The sequence below is a fragment of the Maylandia zebra genome, linkage group LG6 (genome assembly GCF_041146795.1).
Source record: "Maylandia zebra isolate NMK-2024a linkage group LG6, Mzebra_GT3a, whole genome shotgun sequence".
In the NCBI taxonomy this organism is placed as follows: Eukaryota; Metazoa; Chordata; class Actinopteri; order Cichliformes; family Cichlidae; genus Maylandia; species Maylandia zebra.
This window is the reverse complement of record NC_135172.1, coordinates 41,956,594-41,977,703: the sequence shown is the minus strand read 5'-3', so window position 1 is coordinate 41,977,703 and position 21,110 is coordinate 41,956,594. Positions and strand designations below refer to the sequence as shown.

At 41.5% G+C, this 21,110-nt stretch overlaps 1 protein-coding gene across 1 annotated transcript in view; it reads left to right on the top strand.

Annotated features, from left to right (window-relative positions):
• The window catches only part of LOC101480231 (sodium/potassium/calcium exchanger 3), a 59,654-nt gene that overhangs the window by 30,584 nt on the left and 7,960 nt on the right, over positions 1 to 21,110 (top strand). Inside the window, exons 3-7 of the mRNA XM_004538707.5 lie at positions 10,384 to 10,460; positions 15,648 to 15,722; positions 16,366 to 16,450; positions 17,323 to 17,426; positions 18,610 to 18,684. Of these exons, the coding sequence (XP_004538764.1) occupies positions 10,384 to 10,460; positions 15,648 to 15,722; positions 16,366 to 16,450; positions 17,323 to 17,426; positions 18,610 to 18,684 (416 nt within the window). The remainder of the gene's footprint in view (positions 1 to 10,383; positions 10,461 to 15,647; positions 15,723 to 16,365; positions 16,451 to 17,322; positions 17,427 to 18,609; positions 18,685 to 21,110) is intronic.

Below are 21,110 nucleotides of genomic sequence, written 5' to 3'. Positions count from 1 at the left end.
ATATATCTGATTGCTTCAATGGTTTGCCTTCTATTACAGCATATCTTCTATTACATGGCATCTGTAGACCTGTTAAACGTTTCTTTATTTTATTTTGTGCACGGCTCCAGAGATGGAAGTACTCTACTCTTGGCTCGGTGTTATGATCCCAAATATGATCATCTCAGGTTCCTGTTTAGAAGTTCTGTGTATTAAGAGTAGCCAATCAGGAGAAAGCTGGCTTCAAAGGAGGGGGAGGAGCTAAAACTGTTAATTCCACACAGAGGATAAAATGAGTGTCCCAGTATAGGATAAATAATGTTTATTTTTAACTTTGAATCATGCAAAGCTGCTCTAGCAAAGTGAGCAGAATCGCACCCCCAGTTATCTTGGGATAATTATATTGGAATAATTTACCTGATCCAAGCTTTCTTTTCCAGTGAACATGTGCAGACTTTAATGGATAAAACTCCAACTGTCCTTCCAGTCAGTATAAAACAGCGTAATTACTACCGTATGTTTGCAGAGGGTGATATCGCACCCACAGGGGTGATTAAGATACCCCTGACCCAAGCAGTCACATGATTGCAGACGTCTGTGTCTCTCTGCACAGAAGGGTGTTCTGAGCTTGTAAAGGTCAGTTTGAAAATCACTTTTTAGACCAAAGTTCTGCTGCTGCTTTCAAACCAAGAGTTGACTGAACATTCGTTCACATAGCATCCCATCTTCTTTTAACATCAGCCTGTAGACATCTGAGAAAATGTTGTTTTATTGTTTTTCTGATAGAGGATTCTAGCTGCTCAACAGTCCTGGGTCTTCTTTGCTGTATTTTTCATTTCATGATGCTCCAGATGTTGTCAGCTGGTTAAAGGTCTGGACTGCAGGGAGGCTTTTCCAGATGTGCAAGCTGCCAGTACCAAAGGCACTGATGCACCCCCATCCCCACGCCCAGAGTGCTGATTACAAGCTGGGTTGTCTCTCTTCTTTTTGGATGATCTGATATCGTCGTGTTCCTGGAACAACATAGTAAATGTTGTTCCAGGAACAACATTGCAAGTGACCAATCACATTGTTGTGACGTTATTCTTTGGTGCGCCAAGCCATTCGTGCATTTATGAAATTCCAATGTTGCAAGGACAATATCAATTCTGCTTAGCGTTTATTAAAGGGTTAGGGTCAGGGTCCGTTGATCGGCAGACAGAGGTGGTTTCTCGCAGCTTAAGTGCAGTTTTTTGTTTTACGGCGGTTTTTCCCGAAGTCGCAAAAGTATGATGTCACAACATTCTCATTGGTCACTTGCAATGTTGATCCTGGAACAACACCAACACGACGATATCAGATCGTGCCTCTTCTTTAGTCCAGAGGATGCAGCTTTCATGTTTTTTATGTCAGTACATTTTGCAGGAGTGATCCTGAGTGCATGAAGTGATTCAAGATAAGATAATATAAATCTTTGTTAGTCCCACAAGTGGGAAATTTGCTAAATGTTTTACAGGCCCCAGCGAGATTTGAACTCACGACCCCTGGTTTACAAGAGCAGTGCTCTAACCCCTGAGATATGGAACCTTGACTCTTGGATCTGAGCCTTGCTTTCCCTGACAGAATCAAACCTGTTTTTAATGCAGCGCCACCCAAGGGCCCGAAAATAGCAAGCATCTTCATTTTCAACCTTGTACCTGGTGCACAGAGATTTCTCCACATTCTCTGAATATCTTGATGATGTATTTGTTGCCCCGTTCCAGCTTTTTTGAGACATTTTATTTCCATCAAATTATAAATGAGCCGTTCTATACCATGTGAATAAAATATGGGTTTATAAGAATTGCAAATCATTGCATTCTGTGTTGCTTTACATTTTCAACAGCATTCAGATGTTTTGGAAACTGAGATTGTATTTTATATCGCTTATTGCAAAGATATCCTCTGTTTATAGAAGCAAACAAAATCTACTAGAATAATGGAATATTATACCAGGATGAAAAGATGAAGCTATGTAACAAGTGAAACATGTATCTCATAAACGTAAATTACTTGAAAGTATTTGTATATTCTAAAAATGGATATCTGGTAGTAATATTCTGATTGTGTGGTCGCAGGATCAAATTATTATCAAATTTTACAAACAAAGACTCATACAGTTGCTTTGTGCAGTAATATGAACACTGCCTTGCTGTGTAAGAGGGGACTTGCTAAGCAGCTATTGTTTGTGCAAACGTCGTCATTCGTCCACCTACGGTTCAGTTTCCCCCGTGATGTTGACAGAAATTTAACAGGAAAAGTAATGTCAGGGTTTGAAACATGTTTGCTGGGAATTGTACACGGTCAGGGGTTGCATTCAGTACCAACCATTACAGTGGCTGCTGGCTTCATTATTCCTTAAAGAGCCGTGTCTTAATTTAACAGCAGGTTTTTCACATTAAACCATCTCTTCTAGCTCCAAAAATATTCGGAGAGTAATGATGCACAGAATCAGCTTGTGTCAGTTTTGTTTCTTTTAAAACTTTGTGACCTGATTGAACATTAGTCGTGCATTCAGCTTATCTCAACTAACCACCACAAAATCATATTTATACTGGTCAGAAAATAATGCTGTTTTTGTGTTAACATGTTGGCCTGGCAAGAGTGCATAACCTTAGATAGTTATGCAAAGGCAGATTATTTAACTAGAACTGACTACATGATTGAAGTTACACCGACTTCTTAGTTGACAAAGTTATCATGATCCCACTCATTTGTTTGCAGAAAGAACAGGCACAAATTCCCATTATTCCATCCACAACAACACTTTGTTTGGATTTGAAGTGTACAGTGTGCTGAGGAAAAAATGCATTCATGCTGATGGTGTAATGGAGCAACTGGATGTGACTGAATCAGGCAGCAACTTCTGGGTCTGAAAAAGGAAGCAAACAGGGAGATGTCAACAACTGCAGTTCCTGTAATGGCCACTTGAGGCTCAGTAGCTACAGATGCTGGAGTCAGCGGCATGCAAGTATAACAGACAGATGTCCGATTATAGCTAGCTGGGCTGATATCTGCCCTCTAGACCAGTGGTTTTCAAACTGTGGTACGCGTACCACTGGTGGTACTTGGGCTACATCTAGTGGTATGCAGGAAGTCTCCAGATTAAATAATATAGCATGTTCTGATGAGGGATTTCTGAAAAATTCAAACGTACAGCTCTGTTATCACTTCCAATATAAATGAAGACAGAAAACTAAACAGCAGTGACGTTCGTAGGGTTACTGAAGTCGGGCTAGCTGGTATATAATGATGTGCTATGTGGTGGCTAGCTATACAGCTATGTTAGCATAACATAAACTGGTGAAGCTGGAGCATGAACGCAAAGTTTTTTTCCACTCGATAAAAGTTAACATGAGGGTTCCCGATGGTTAGGGACAAATGCAATCACATGGCAGGATACTGTAAACGGACCAAACTTCAGTCAGGAGAACAACTGAGATAATCCATCCACAATACGAGGTTAGTCATTAATATACTGCTGCATGGGCGGGGCTGTAGTGAATGTTCTATTGGAGTACAGTTGGTACAGGCTTTGTACGTCTTTCATGTACAGTCTTTGCATTTGGCCGGTTAAACACTCAGGTAAATAAGTTACTGAAATATACAAGATATAAGAAAACAGCAGCTCTGATATGTTATTATAATCAATGCCACTTTTAATTAGGAACTCAGGATGGGCATAGGCTTTTAATTGTTGTTTACTTTAACTGCATCATTGTTTGCATCAAAATGAAGGAACAATTCAGTGCCTTTGCTTCCATGTTAGTAATAATGATTGAATCTACTCCTCTCCTAATGGTAACTTTAAAGGTCCATTTGTTTCATGTTACAATATGTGTGAGAGTAAAAACACTTAACACTTAAATATTAGCACTTTATTCATTCCTTTTATTTTCTTTCTTGAAACATAATATTTGATGATATTGTGTATGATATGAAGTTTTATGGGATTATGCTTTCCAAATATTTGTTTACTTAAAGGGGTTACGAGACATATGGATATATGACACAACCATGATGCATTACACAAGGAAGAACTGAAGAGGAGACAGTCTCTGCTGTCATTGCTGTTAGCAGAGAGGATCCAGAATAAAGCTAGGAAGTGCAAACGAGAGTCTGTGCAGGGAGAAGATGGATATACTACGGTGCATCAGTCAGTGTGATATGCTTGTGTGCCTAAACATGTACAGTGTTTTATAAAGGAGAAGCCATGGTGCTGCAGAGTTCCAGCACAAGGAAACAAAGAGGAATCATGTTACATTGATTCAGAGCCCACAGTGGTTCCCTCCAAATTGCCTGGGAAATTAGACTGGCACGGGATGATGCAGGCAGGCAGGCAGGCAGGCACGGAGCAGGAGAGGCAGAATGTGTCCCCAGCAAGCTGAAGCCTGATTGCTGATTGATACATTGACTGCCACTGATTGTGCATCACGAAGAAGAGGAGGAAAACCGGGATGATTGCAGAAAGGGAAACAATGAAAGTCCCTGTGCACTCGTGTGCTGTGATTCTATGTGTCTTGGGTGCGTACGAGTGTTCAGCTTGTGTGTCGGTGTGTGAATGTACCACAGAGAGCAGGGGTGGTTCAGTCCAAAGCACCCTCAGCAGCTGTTAAGGGTTCATCCCAGTGACCTCACTTACAACTGCACTAATTATCTGACCACCTCCATCACTTTTTTTCCCCTCTCATGCGTACAATTCACTTTTCCCGCTTTCGAGTAGTCAGCTGAAGCCCTAAAGAAACACGGAGTGAGGTAACATCTCACGTCTTCCCACATCATTCCCCCACATGCCAGTATTACATGTATTTCTTTCCACTCTCCAAACATCATGCATAATGCACCGAACCTCAGCCTGCTTTCTGCAACGAGTACATCAAATGGCACTGCTAATGGCAAGCGTGCTGCCTAGCAGCCATGGCAGCGGCAGAGTGACTCGCTTCACCTTAAGTCCAGCACTCTGTTATTTGTTTCCACACTCTACATCAACGAGACACTCACACTGTTGCTATGGAGTTAGCGTTCAGGCAAGCAGACTTCACAGGCACGAGTGATGATTTTAATTAAACAGGTGTGTCGTTGTCACTGACGTGTCAAATTTCATTTTAGAAATCTTAAACACTTTGTAGTCATAACTTTGATAGATGGACAACTATTAAATGACAGTCTGGGTAAAGCACCATTCACGAGCCTCATTCTCCTTTCGTGTTTGGGACCATTGTTTCTGCTTAAAGCAGGAGTGGCTAACTCCAGGCCTCGAGGGCCGGTGTCCTGCAGGTTTTAGACGTGTCCTTGATAAAAACAGCTGATTTAAATGGCTAAACGACCTCCTTAACGTGTCTGGTAATGAACTAATCATTTGATTGTGAGTTGACCCAGGGTGATATCTAAAACCTGCAGGACACCAGCCCTTGAGGTCTGGAGTTCCCCACCCCTGCTTTAGAGGGAATGGTCACTGCAAGTAAATGCGAAGCTGCTCCAATGGGAAGCTGTCTTGAGTAATTTCTGCCCTAATTGGACTCTTCCAAGATGATAGCTGCCCCATCTGTGGTCACGAGTGATGAGCATGTGACTGCATACATCATTACCTTCTTAGTCATCAAATCTCAACCAAATTAAACAGCTGTGGGAGATTTTTGGCCCCACACTTTTCTCCCCACAACCATCATCAAAACACCAAACGAGAGAACATTGCTCATACAGGATTGAGGACCCAAAGACGAAAAAAACAACATATGAAAAAGTGAATGAACAAAACAAAAGGCAAGCCTTTATTTCAGCTGATAAAAAGTCCAAGTAACAAAGAGTACAAATGGATGATAACAGATACAGACACTGCAAAGGAACGCCAGGATTGCATTTACATGCACACTGAGGGCTAATGGGGACTGGATACAGCTGGGAGGAATGAGACACAGGTGCACACAATCAATACAATCACAGGGGAGGCAGTTCAGTTCAATTCAATTTTATTTATACAGCGCCAAATCACAACAGTTGCCTCAAGACGCTTTATATTATAAGGTAAAGACCCTACAATAATATATACAAATAAACCCCAACAATCATATGACCCCCTATCAGCAAGCACTTTGGCGACAGTGGGAAGGAAAAACTCCCTTTTAACAGGACACAGAAGACAAACAACTGACAAAGTAAAACAGGAAGTAAGTAACGATAACTAAAAAGGAAAACTGACACGGAAATAACTTTAACATGGGGAAAGACTGAAGGAAAAACGTGAGGGATGTAATGAACTCTAATGGAAATAGTACCTGGAACTAGAACTAAAGACTAAAACTACAGAGGAATACACAAAGACAAAAATATTTAATGATAAACACAATTTGAAATCCAAAAACTCAAAAGCCGAGGTCCGAGAACGAGGGCCCCGACAGATGAGAGTGAGTGCACGTGCTGCAGGTACCTCTGCAGCCACGACTCTCGCCGCCGCCGCTGGCGTGACCATTGTCCCAACTGCTCGTGTAGAGCACCGTTCACCTTAGAAGTTTCCAACTTTGACGTTTGATTTGAACCACTTTCTGATCATTTCAGTCCACAAAGTCGTGCTGCCCTTTACTTACTGTTGCTTTGCTTTTTAAAAGATACTCAAGGTTTATTTCCTTGCTTTGTGGCTGGTGTGTTAAATACCTCTGCCTGGCGTTCTTTTCATTTCACCCGGATCCAACTGTTACTGTCCCCCACCCTCATCGCCTAGCTTTTATGTGGGGACGTAACAGTGGGTCATTTCAACCTCAAACTTTTCATATTCGTGGCAGAGATTTGGGGGAGTGCAAGCTCCCAGCTCTAAAAGGAATTGTATATTACTTTGAAATTGCCTGAAAAGCACGACAGGATAAACATGACAACAGGCAAGAGGAAAAAATGTAAACGTTTGAGTTTGTGGTGACCTGTAAAAGAAAAACTTCACATTATTATACAGGATCTTAAATAAAACTGCTTTCCTATTAAATGATGAGAACTAATGAAAAGCTCTTGCACCTGGGTTGCGGCTATAGATCACCATACTTGTGTGAAATCCTGATCTGTTTTTCATTCCTTATTCTTCACTTTTTTGTTTTCTTTCTGAAATTCTAGAAAAAAGATGCAGCACCCTTCCACTTATCCAAGTCTCACAATGCAGTGAGGAAATCAGGATCATCACAGTGACAGCCGCAGTTTTTCGAGGGTGGAGGTGGGTTTGGCGAGCAGCACGTTCATATAGCGGCGTATCGTGGCGAGCATGTGTTTGAGGTTTGGAGAGAGCCGGGTGCTGTGAAGTGGAACCTTTCAGTGCTGATGTTTTATAAAACACCTTGTTTACATGGAGGTTCAGCGGGTTCCTTGTGGGAGTGTGTGGTTCTGCATCACATCCGCACGTGTACTTATTACCTCTCGTGGGAAACTGAGCTTCGTGCTTCTTGGAAAAACAATTAGCTGTTTGGCTTTTATCCCCCGATGCTTCAGGAGAAATCGTTTTTGATAGATTATTTCAGCATTTTGTCTTCAATTGTTTCATAATGAACTATTTCTGTTTTTCATTTGAGAAAGTTTGAATTCAGGCAGAAGTGTTGACTTCTTGTTCTTCTGCGTTTCCAGCCTGATTCCTGTCATAAGAGCTGCTTGTTGTTTCCCCTCACATACTCGCCTGGCATTTTCGGCTGGATTGAGTTGGAGCTCGCCGACACCGGCTTGTAATAGTAAATATTAAACACATCCAGCTGTCGCTGTGAGATGGCTGTCTGCTCTGCTGCTCTGCAGCCTCTGTAGCTTTTTACAGGCAGCTCTGCATTGTGTTCGACTTTAGAAGTCGTGGCAGTGGAACATAGTGCAGGCGAGGACTGGTGGCCACAGATATACTGTGGATACAATCAGGTCAACAAACAGGGGAACAAGCGCTTATTATTCTACCCGCTCTTATTTCTTCTCTACAACATGAACATGAACGATTTTGCACTGAAATAACGCGTCATATAAGAGGAAGAGAAAACTACTCACCACGCTGGACTCTCATGTTTGTTCATTCTTTCACCTTTAGCCTGTCAGTGATGCAGAGGGCATCCCACTCTGTTCGAGCTGCTTACTCTGTAAACATGGACAGTTAGACTTAGATGCTACACCTGTTACTGCTGTTCGTTTTAACAACGCCTCATGACAGTCGCCATATTGGTCTGGTAGAGCTGGACCCCTTAATGCATTTAATTTTAAGGAGGCAGAAGTCTATACGCGAGTAGTCGACTAGACATTTAAATATTACTCCTCTTGCTAGTCTGTGCCAGAAGTACTGCCTGGTTAAATGTAGTATTATTATGTTATTAATGTGCTCAGAGCTGGTACTTACAGTAGCGCCGGCCACTAAGATAGCAGATGGCAAAGTAAACAGATGACAGCCCTGCTAACCAGCGCTGTTCTGCAGCACTTTGATGGTGTATGTCAGCTTTAAGCTGTTGAGACATTTATCACTGAAAGTTATATGTGCCCACCATCGCGGCTACCTTCTAGTGTTGTCTTACTGGGATTACTGGGATCAGTGAGCAGACTCACACAGCCGTTGACTGGTTTCAAAGGTTTACTGAATAACGCAGGAATGAAGTGGGCCAACGGGAGCAGGGAGTGAGTGAGCGGATCAGGATCCAGGATGTGTACGGAGCCTCAGCCAGAGAAAAGAGGCGTGTGTGTGTGTGTGTGTGTGTGTGTGTGTGTGTGTGTGTGTGTGTGTGTGTGTGTGTGTGTGTGTGTGTGGAGGGGGCTGCAGGTTTGGCGAGGGGTGGAAATCCCAGGTTGGAGGAGGGTTTCCCTGTATGGTAACACTTTGAGCTGATCACTCCCTGTAAGGTATTTCACATAACAGAGATGATCATATACATACGGAAGAGGATTAGGGCCACTGGGAAAAAGTCAGAATTCTGACTTTAATCTCATAATTTTGAGAAAAAAGTCAGAATTCTGAGAAAAAAGTCAGAATTCTGAGAAAAAAGCCAGAATTCTGACTTTAATCTCATAATTCTCATAATTCTGAAAAAAGTCAGAATTATGAGATTAAAGTCAGAATTCTTTTTTCCCAGTGGCCCTAATCCTCTTCCATATACAGGCTTGCTGTGGGATACTTTTGCATTTTCCAGTTTTAACACAAGCATCTGATGTCCTGTTGGATTTATTTAAACACTGGCTGAAATCATACTGTCAGGATTTCTGACGTCTGTTACAGTTACCCACACATCAATCCAAAACAGCCTGTTAAGATAAGATAAGATAAGATAAGATAAGATAAGATAAGACAGAACTTTATTAATCCCTCGGGTGGGTTCCTCTGGGAAATTCGATTTCCAAAAAAGCACAGCACCGACAGAAGTTACAGAGTTACAGAATATTATATATATACACACACACACACACACACACACACACACACACACACACACACACACACACACACACACACACACATATATAAATACAGAGACAATATAAATAAAATATACATTGGCTGTTATTATTCCAAAGCTGTTGCAAACCAGCCAATCACAAGTAGTTGAAACATTCTCGTGATTTTTTTATGCACTAATTTGTACATTTTCTCCATTATTATATTATCATCATATGCTGGAATGTAATGCGGTCTCTGGGATTCAAAACCAAACATGAATAAAATCTCATGAAAATACAGGACTGTGCTTTTTTACTTGACTCTTTGAAGCTAATCAGTAAAATATTTCTGATGTTTTGTGATTTCTCGTGGCTTAGCACTTGATAGCCCAAATCTGTGCCTGATAGCTGTCCAACCTTCCCCTGTTATCTCCGAAATATGTAACACATGTTAGCTTAAGGGGCGAGAAGGAGAGCTTCCTCGACTCTCGCCGGCACCCGAGTGCCTGTCACTCAGAGAGTCAGTGAGGAAGCCACAGAGAGGCAGTGGAATAACCCCTGCCACCTTTTAAGGCCAAACCCCCTCCTTTATGTTCTCTCTGTCTTTTCCTTGTGCTCACACACAGCTGATCCTCCGTTGTACTCACATTCTCAAGCTGAAACACTGTGGTTAAACTCCCATCACCCTTTCTCTCTTCTTTGCTCTCCATCCCACTTGCTGTACCTTAAATATCCCGTGCTCTATTTTTACGATGCTCTCTCCTCTTTGCCCTCTCTTCGTCCTCCTACTGTTTTCCATTTCACTCTTCTCTCTGAGGAAGGGTACTCGTACGCAGTGCCTGGGAGGACACCGTTTGACGGTCGTCGCATGCTTGGTTTAAGTTTAAGTAACTCTCTGGAAGGGACCGAGTTTAAGCTTCTGCAGAGCATTGGAAACGTGTTCTGTGCAGCATCCTCTGATAAAACCCACTGAGCGTTACTGTATGAAGTGTCCTGATCCTGGCTTTCTGTCTCTTGCAGCTCTGCACGAGTTCCCTACGGACCTGTTCACGAACAAAGAGAGGACAGAAGGAGCCGTGGCCTTGCATGTCCTGTGTGTAAGTTTGCCTTCACCAACACAGCTCTGCATCCGTTCCCCTGTATCCACGTTTGAGATTTTACTTACTCATCCAAAAATTCCCAGATGGTTTGTGCATCCAAAGCCTTCATTTTCATGAACACATGGAAACAAAATGCACATTGTTTTAGAAGACCTGCCGCCCATCACAGCCCAGTGGGTTAAATAATGGCGATGCTGAAAACCCACTGAAAGGACGGCTCTACCATTTGTAAGATAAGATAAGATAAGATAAGATAACCTTTATTAGTCCCACACGTGGGAAATTTGTTTTGTCACAGCAGGAAGTGGACAGTGCAAAAGTTATGACGCAAAAATTAGAATACAATAAGAATAAATACAGTACACAACTGTACAGAATAGAATAAAATAATATACTATATACAGTAGAATAAAATAGAATAAAAATATACAATAAGATAAAAATAGAATACGAATGCTATATACAACTGAGTAAAAATACAACGATGCCAGAAAGGATTATTGCACTTAGTGTTATTGCACATGTGTGGATGTGTGTGTTTGTTCAGTTAAAGTCTTTGTCTAACCGATACTGCCTGAAAATGCTGAGGTTTAAAAAAATTCAAGCTAAAAAGAAGAAAAACACCCATTTACATCTAAATTTGATTGAAAATATAAAGAACATCTCTCCTTTTCCACATTTCCACCAACTCCTCAAACTGAGGCAGAAGTGCTAACCACTGGTGTAACTTTGCCATGCTAATAAACTAACTCAGGGTTAGTTCAAAGTCAATCTCATATCAGCTGATGGCTTCTACACATCTGACTGCAAACTCTCATATAAGGCCCACAGTTTAAGCTGCTTTAGCCTGCTCACAGTTGCAGATGCACCTTTGCAAGCTGATTTGCAACCATCTCTGTCCCCGGTTCTCCTCCCAGAAAAGAGCCATGCCACCAAATATAAATCAAAGCAATTGGAAATATCTTTGGTGTTTGGATTACAGTATTCCAGACTGAGCTGCAGCTCAGTGCCAGCCGAGTCTTTTCCCATCCGGCAATTCAACAAACACACAGCCTTTGCAGTGGGACCCAGCAGAGGTCACCATGCGAGGCCCAAACTATGATGGGGCCTTTCTTTCATCGCTGTGGCGTGAGCGACAAAGCATGCAGAATGTTTGAGCACGCGATGATCCATGTTGCATTCTGCTGATGGTCTCTGAGGGGTTTCATCATAATGGAAGCTCCTGCAGCATCTCCGCAGGACTAAACAATGAAGCGTTTGCCGTGTCTCACTTTGCAGCCACCCTCTGAGCTGCTGCAGAACCTTTACTGGGATGCTTGGGTGTTTAGAAATCAGTGCAAAATAGCAGGTGAATATAAGCTCCATCTATTTTTTTAACCTTTAAAATAATGTTCAGTGTCCTTTCATAGCTGATGTCATTGTGCTTTTTTCTGTGTACAGCGGGAGGACAATCGTGCCCTGCAGCTGAGAATAAAACGCTGCTGTAACAGGCTGCCTTTAAAACAAAATAAGAAATGTTCAGACTGTGATTGTGTGTGTCTGAAGTATGACATGCAATTTATGCATTTGACTTACCCAAAGTGGGACAAAATGGGTTTCCAGGAAGTTTTCGGATGGATTACTTTGCCGAGCCTGGGAATAGTAAATAGTCCTAACTCAAGGTGAGTTTACGAGGTTTTTCCAGACTTGATCTCAACTTGGCCTTTCACCAAGCCTTGGATATCCTCTCAACATCCTACAGGAACCCGTCGAGCACTTAAACCCAGAAGTTTATTTGGATCTAGAAGAGTCTGTGAGCTGAGTATACAAAGATGCTCTTGTTTCCGTTTGCAACGTATTTGTAAAGACACGTGACAAAAAGTCCACATTTGCCCTGTTTGGCATTGACAACGAGTCCTTCAAAAAACAATTAGAGGCAAAAGTTTAGCTCTCCAAAGCTGGGCAGTCTCTTCTAATGTTGGCCTTAAACCAAGTGAGTCAGTTTTACAACCACAAATCCACGTCTCTCATTTGGTCACAAAACTCAGTCCAAGCTGTTTGCTTTTTTTTTTTCTTGGTTCAGTCTTTGACTTTATTATTATTAGTCTTTGAATTCATTACGTTCTGTTGAAAAAAGCAGCAGATCAACTCGAAACTTAAAATCAATATATTAGAAAATGACTTTTATGAAAGGAATCACAGCTAGAAGATGAGCCTGATGCCAAATTCTAGGTAAAAGGAGACCTTTTAACTTGTTCTGAGGAGTCACCGGTCACATGGGAATAAGACTCTTCAAAGTTTACCCAAAACGCATTTGTTGAGCTTTCTCCATTGAATGATCAGAGATCCAAGATGCCAGTGCTTGTTTCTGTTTCTCCACATCACGGGCATGAAAATGGCGCAGTTTATAGAGGTTATAGAGAAAAAGATTTGTCTCTAGATTGTTACACTTAGACTGGGTGTAAAATAGACGTGGTTACAGTTTCGAAAAAGATTAAATATGTTTTTCAGCCCAGAAATTACAAGCTACACATGGATCTCTCCTGAAGTCACGAGTGATCATAGATGCTGGACAAACAAACTCAAAGGCCTTAAACTCGCCTTAGTCGTTGGCTGTGATTCACTTTGATATTTTCTTCAGTAGAAACTTTAAAAGCTCGGATTTTCCTGTGCTTGTGACTTTGTGAAACGCCCTGCGATCTCCTTCATTAACCATTTACCTGTTTAAAAATATGAAATATTGAGCATGAAGCTCAAATTGTGACATTTTGGAAAACATGCAGCTGCTCCTCTGTGCAGATACTCTCTGCACAGTGCTTGTAAATGCTGAAGTTAAATTTTATTCCAGGCCATCCTGCGACTCAGGTTGACCACAGAGGGATGCAGATTTAAACACTGCTGTCTTTTCCCTCACATTTCCGTGTGATGCAGCCATAAGTGAAGCTGAACTGGGAAAGCTATAATTGACCATGAGTATTTGTGGTTTTTAAAAATGGAAGCATGCTTTGTTCATGCTTCAGTTTAAATTTTTTTTTGTTTTTTTAATCGCAGTATCTTGCTCCCAACTTCTCTCCCAGCAGCTGTGCTGCTGACTCACTCTCCAGTCCCGCACAGCTCGTTAGCGCTGGGATCATCACTTCTCCGAAAAAACACAAACACAAGCTCGGACTGAAGGACTTCCTCGACTCAATTCACACGTGCACACATAGAAACAAGTGTGCAGTCAGCATACGTCTCTGTGGCTGAAGACGCTTTCTCCCACTCTCTACCTCAGCTCTAAATCTGTGTTAAACCCAGTTAGCAGGATTACATGTGACCTCTGACCTTTTGCTTTTGGCACTCAAACACATAACGTGCTCGCTCTCACCTGCTGTCAGAATCAGGAAGTTGAGTTTGTGGTTGCTCGGTGAAATGTGACTGATCTCCGGGCACGAAGAGCGTGATCACTCCCGCGTCGGTCTAACTGTAAAGGTTTTGTTATTGCAGTGTGTGAGAGCGTTTCTCCTTTGTTCACACATTAGCAGTCACTCTGTCATCACTAGTGCTTTTGATCATCGCCACCTGTCTTTGATCTCCACCCCGTCTCCATTTCTTTGTGTTGGATCTATTATGTGATGCCAGAGAAGTTGATGTAACATCTAATATGACAGTTTTCAGTGTCACAGGCTGCCTTTTAATCCAGATCACTGATGTAACGTATGCTGCACGTGATCAACAAGAATTCATGTTCAGAGTTTTGGGTTTATTCTTTTTAAGATGATGTGATCTGTGTGTTTGTAATGGAATTTTTATGTTTAGGGTTTAATTTAACGTTTTTCAGCTTTTTTTGTCAAATATTTTTTCTGTGTTATTCAAACATGTTTTCATGTGTAAAGCTGGCAGTATTCAGTATTCGGTCTATTATGTACATTTCTTCTTATGGTGACTCTTCTTAAGGTATTTTTAATCTATTTGCAGATGATGAACTCGTATTTTATTGTTGCAATAATCTGAAACTTATTGTGGATACAGGTTTGATTTATTTTTATTAACTATTATTCATTATAAGCTGAGTTCTATTTTTTCAGTTCAATTCAGTTTTATTTATACAGCGCCAAATCACAACAACAGTCGCCTCAAGTGTCTTTATATTGTACAGTAGATCGTACAATAATAGATACAGAGAAAAACCCAACAATCATATGACTCCCTGTGAGCAGCACTTTGGCGACAGTGGGAAGGAAAAACTCCCTTTTAACAGGAAGAAACCTCCAGCAGAACCAGGCTCAGGGAGGGGCGGGGCCATCTGCTGTGATTGGTTGGCTATCCAGTCCATCTGCATAATACTTAAGTTCCCTTTGTAGATTTACTATGTTATAGAAATAGATTATATATTATGCAGATTACTACTCACTGATTAAATCCATATGTTTGCACTTTAGTCTCTTTTGCAGTGACTAAGATATTGCTGGTACCATAAAGGAGAGACAAATAAATTATAGTTGAAAAGAGCAGAATAACCATAAAAATCTTTTTAAAAAAACAATTAAAAAAATAATTTCTGATTTCCTCTTGGTTTTAGAATTAGGCTGAATTTAAGCATGTCTATAAATAACTATATTAGCTTTGGCTGACTACTATTGTTGAATAATGGGGGTTTCTCATAGCTGTTCATAGAGTGCACAGTGCATGTACGCAGTAAGAAAAATGTCTAACGGCCCAGTCTTTGCCCCCAGAGTCAAGCTGTTTGCATGTAATGTCTGCTCAGCTACACAGTAAAAGCTTAGAAGGAATCACAAATCCAGCGTCTTTACTAAGCATCAAACAGCTCGGTTACATTTACAAGGTCAGAGGTCATGTTTTGGTTGCAAACTTCCAGACCTGGAATTTTTTTTTTATGCCAGCATGCTTCAGGAGAGAAAACTAACTTCCCTGTTTTAAAAAGTTAAGCATGTGGGCCTGCTGTATGTGTTTCCTGAATGTTTAATGTCCGATCTGTTAATGGACTCCACTGAATTGTCATGGGCCGAGATCTGTGACTTATTTTTAGGGTAATTTACATATAAATTTAAGCAGAAAGGTATTCTTTCTTGTACCATTCTGGAATTTGTTTGATGCAGAATAACAACATCTCTTGTTGCTGTCCAGTTTAAATAGATCAAATCACATAAAGCACAGTGTTTCTCCTTCACTGTAATGTTTAAGGCTCTTTCTGTCTCTTCACAGACCATATACATGTTTTGCGCTCTGGCCGTCGTCTGCGATGACTACTTCGTCCCCTCCCTGGAGAAGTTATGTGAGGTATTAATCAAGATTTTCAAAATATAGTCACTCAGCTGGGGAACTTATGTTGAAGAGTCAAGAAATTTAAAGAGTTACAGTTTCAGATGAACCACAGATACTGATATTCAGAGCTGGATGTTTATTGCTGGCGTATTTGCTTTGACAAACACATTTGAACTCTATTTCATTTTTATTAAGTGCTTTTCCCATCTCCCAGAAAAAGGAACTCATCAGCACTGATACTGTCTTTGTCCTCGCAGAAGAAAGAAAGAAAGTTGTTTATGCTAGTTTTTATCCTGATAAGGAGTTTTCTTTCTCTGTTTTAAGACTTTAATGTACTTCGCCAGCATAAAAATAGCAGAATATCCGACTCACTCTTTGAATATGAATCGTCATGTTCGCCAAACAGGAATATTTTTCTGTTTTTTAGACTCTTTTTTGTAAAAACATGTTTTCTTTTGCCAGTAGCAGAGACCCTTTTTTCTGTATTTGATTGAGAAATAAACAACCAGACTCTGTGTATTTACTCATTAGCCCAAATTAGTTACATTTATTTATTCTCCCAAAATTTTTCTAAAATCCTTCAGTCTTGTCTGGATTTTGAAACTGCACCTTTTTCCCTGTTGAAATTTTCTTAATCTTCCGATCTGTTCCTTCTCAGCGTCTCAATCTCAGCGAGGACGTCGCAGGTGCAACCTTTATGGCCGCTGGCAGCTCGGCTCCGGAGCTCTTCACATCCATCATAGGTACAACATTTCTACGCCCATCCCTCCATCAGTCTACATCCTCTGCTCTAACTCTGACAGCTGGAGCTGCAGTGCTGCTTTAGGCAGGCAGCAGCCATGGCTTTGAATGCTTTTATCCCAAGACACATGCAGTGAACATGGCTTTAAATATTCAGAATCACTTAATGGCAAATACAGTGTTACTGGTGGGTGAAGGGTACTGTTAAATTTAGCTGCAATAAGTTATAAATATGTTATAAATATGTAAATGTGCCAAATGTGTTTAACATGCTTTATTTTGTTTAAGTTCAAGGTGACATATTCAGCTCATTTCCAGCTTTATAGTTTTACTCTAAGACTCTACTAGAGTAGCTTTGCTTGATTCACAGTTTGAAATAATCCTTATTTATCTGTTATTGGGCCTTGGTGCAGTGTTCAGGTTAACCTTAGCTCCTCTGTTTTAAACCTGCTTTCTTCTAAATGGCTGACATCCCCTCTCTGTACAGATACAAATAGATAGAGCAGGAAAAACGTATGAATCCGAGTGTTTGTAGCACTGTGAAGCTTTGGCTTTTGGCTCAAAAGAATTAGAATTTGAAATGTATCACCGTCAGAGAGTAAGGGAAAGTATAACAGGTCCACAGTGATGCTTTCTCTCTGTCGTTAACATAAAGTGCAGCGCTGGGACACGCACCCCTCTGCTGGCACGTGTGTTTGAGTCAAGTACTTTGACAGTTGTGTGACATCTGTTTGTCACCACTGCAGATGCTACGTGTGCTCTGCTCTCGGTGGACCTCATCGTGTGTGTGTGTGTGTGTGTGTGTGTGTGTGTGTGTGTGTGTGTGTGTGTGTGTGTGTGTGTGTGTGCGCGTGTTGGCTCACTCTCCCTGCAGGAGTTTTTATCACCCGTGGCGACGTCGGCGTCGGGACCATCGTGGGCTCAGCCGTCTTCAACATCCTCTGCATCATCGGCGTGTGTGGCTTCTTCGCCGGCCAGGTATGATGTCATAGCAGCGTTACACTGGCTGAGCTCTCTGCTGACCCGGTGGCATTTTCACAGCGCGCAACCGGCGGCCTAATGTCACCTTTAAATACCGAGCAACCACAGAGTGGTAGAGGGTGAATTCATGTTTATGCGAGGAGTGCACGCTGTTCGTTTGAGCTTTAATGTCACAGATGTTAGCTGTGGCACGCTTAGCGGGGAGTTCATTTTTATACATATTCTGCATCATTTCAAAGTAAATATTAAAACGCTGTAATGTCAGGAGATAAACATGATGAAAACGAACAAATCAGGAATCACGCTTGTGTTTTATATTTGATTCTTTTCTGGAGCTTTTGTATTTTTGTTTGTTTCTTTTAATTCCCTGCCTTGCTCAGACACATTTAAAACATCATGTCAGTGTGATTACAAGAGGCTGTTTGTATCTTTTTTCTACTTTACCTCACTGGTTTTGTGTATTTTACATGAGATACAGAGATAGCATCACGTAGAGCAGCCTCTCTCTGATGCTATCTGACATGCCTGGGACATGGAAATGAGCAAAGTACAAGGATAAGCTCTCTGCTCTGAAAAATATATGTGCTGGACTCCAAACAGTGATGCAATCCCAGATTGTGGATTATGTAATCATACTTGGATAATGAGGGGGAAAGACAGGCACTGGGATGGAGCTCGGAGGGGGCTCGGAGGGGGCAGTGAAATCATCTTCGGTTCCACCCAGTGCACCTCGCCGCTGCTTACCTTTAGCTAGATGTTTGTAGCAGGTTCCTTCTACAAAGTCAAACCCAGTAAAAGCAAACATTTTGTTGGGATCCAACTTTACGATTCCACAGCTGGGAGTGGCACATTCAAGATGTGACCCCCTGACCCTCCACTTATATATACAGTGAGCGCTGTGTGGGAGCGTGTTACAGCGTTAGTCACGGCATCGTGGGCCCCTGCGTTATATCTGATTACATAAAGTCGGTAAACACAGCGGCTCTTTTTCTATGTAGGATGCTAACCTGCAATTGCCTTTTTCAGTGGCTGTGATTCAAAAGGTTAACTTAAGACCTCCTGTGTTTACATCAGTATGGTAATGATGTCAGAAGGCTGAGTGTTTCTGTACGAGAGCAGAAACTGATGCGGGATACTTTCAGTGTGCTTATCTCTCAGTTTTCCTTTTTTCCCCTCACAGGCGGTGAAGCTGTCTCACTGGGCTCTACTCCGAGATTCGATTTATTACACGTTTTCTGTCACTGCCCTCATTGCGGTAAGAGCTTATACTGCAGAGTCACGTGTAGATGCACAGTTCACATGATCAAGTGTGGAGTAAGTGCAGGAAGAGGCACTCATGCAGTCACTTACTGAGCCAATTTACAGGGCAGGTCATAGTTAGCAGCTTTACAGTCACTACACATTTGCACTTTCTACCTCAGCAGTGTAGCTTTAAGTGTAGGTTTCTCTCCCACAATGCAATGCACAAAGGCAATGGAGTGGTAGGATGTATGCTTACTCAAGTACTGCATAGTTTCAAGTCAACTTTTGTGCAACTTTTTGTGGGGAAATATTGATCTTTTGACTCCATTGCATCTATTTGTTACTTTAAAGATTATACAAAACAATATTAGTTATTCGAAGTATGATGATATGTTGAAAACTAAATTAGCCTTACCTCAATGAACTACAGCAATGAAATAACACTTGCATGTTAATGTGGGAAACCAGTGGCTGACTTATGTTTCCTGTACAGTAGAATAAACTGGAGTGTCTCTCACGTTTAAAGGGAATGGGCCTCTTTGTTTCTTCCTGTCCAACATGTTTATATTAGCTAATCTGAACAATTTGCTTTTTAGATATTTTTATTTCTAACGAAAAAATAAACTGAGCAAAGAAACCAAAACAGGAGGAAAGTAGATGGGTGTCCTCAGGTGGGACGGTTTTCTTTTTAAAACAAAAAACAAGGCTTGGTCTGCAGTAACCGAGGAGGCGAATGTTGTTTCACCTGAGACACAGAATGTGGATCAAAGAAAAAGAAAGAAAAGGTGCGACATGAGTGTTTCTGTCCAACAAGAAGCACCAACACAAAAAAGATGTTTAAACACCGCTGAGCTCTCAGACCAGGGCGAGAAACTCACAGCAGACATTGCATTTTTTAAGCTAATCTGTGATTACTATTACAATTACCTATGTTACCGAATTAATGTTGTTATACAGTTTTACTTTGCCATCTTTGAGTAGCATAGACGGTGCTGTTGGAGGCAGTTTCTCCAGGACTGATGTGGCTTCAGAGGCCATGCATCTAAAATGCATTTAGGCCACGTGATGTCTTAAGAGACCATAACTCTCCTACGACAGCTTTTCAGACCTGATGCAAATAAACCTTTATTAATCTAAGCAGAGGGAGGAGGGCATGATTGCTAATGAAATCAAGCTTACAGCCCGTAGAGGCTCCTTTGGGATTTTTGTAGGGATTTAAATGATCTCATCAAAATGCAAACAAACAAAAAATCTGTAAATAATGACAAAAAATAAAAAAAACAATTAATAGTAAGAAGAAGACCAATAATAAGATAAGATAACCTTTATTAGTCCCACACGTGGGAAATTTGTTTTGTCACAGCAGGAAGTGGACAGTGCAAAAGTTATGAGGCAAAAATTAGAATACAATAAGAATAAATACAGTACACAACTGTACAGAATAGAATAAAATACTATATACAGTAGAATACAATAAAATAAATATACAATAAGATAAAAATAGAATACAAATACAAATACTATATACAACTGAGTAAAAATACAACGATGACAGAAAGGATTATTGCACTTAGTATTATTGCATATGTATGGATGTGTGTGCTTGATCAGTTAAAGTCTTTATTATGGAGTCTGACAGCAGTGGGGAGGAAAGACCTGCGAAATCTCTCCGTCCCACACCGTGGGTGCCGCAGTCTCCCACTGAAGGAGCTGCTCAGTGCTGTCACAGTCTGCTGCATGGGGTGGGAGATGTTGTCCATCAGGGATGACAGCTTAGCCGCCGTTCTCCTGTCACTCACCACCTCCACTGGGTCCAGAGGGCATCCTAGAACAGAGCTGGCCCTTCGGATCACCCTGTTCAGTCTCTTCCTGTCCCCAGCAGAGATGCTGCCGCCCCAGCAGACCACGCCATAAAAGATAGCAGAAGCCACAACAGAGTCATAGAAGGTCTTCAGGAGTGGGCCCTCCACCCCAAACGACCTGAGTCTCCGCAGCAGGTACAGCCTGCTCTGCCCTTTCCTGTAGAGGGCGTCTGAGTTATGAGTCCAGTCCAGTCTGTTGTTCAGATGAACACCAAGGTACCTGTAGCTGTCCACAGCCTCAATGTCCATACCTTGGATGTTCAGTGGTTGCAGTGGAGAATGCTTGTGCCTGCGGAAGTCTACCACCAGCTCCTTGGTTTTACTGGCGTTGATCTGGAGGTAGTTCAGCTGGCACCAGTCCACAAAGTCTTGGGTCAGACCTCTGTACTCCTTGTCGTCCCCATCAGTGATGAGGCCGACTATTGCAGAGTCATCAGAGAACTTCTAGAGATCGCAGTATTTCGTTTAAACATGTTTGCATGTGTTCTGTTTGCATGAAATAATCATTATGCACACTTTACAAACAGCTTTGTGTGTCGACGCTGTGAAAGAGTCTTACTGGATGATATTCGTGACT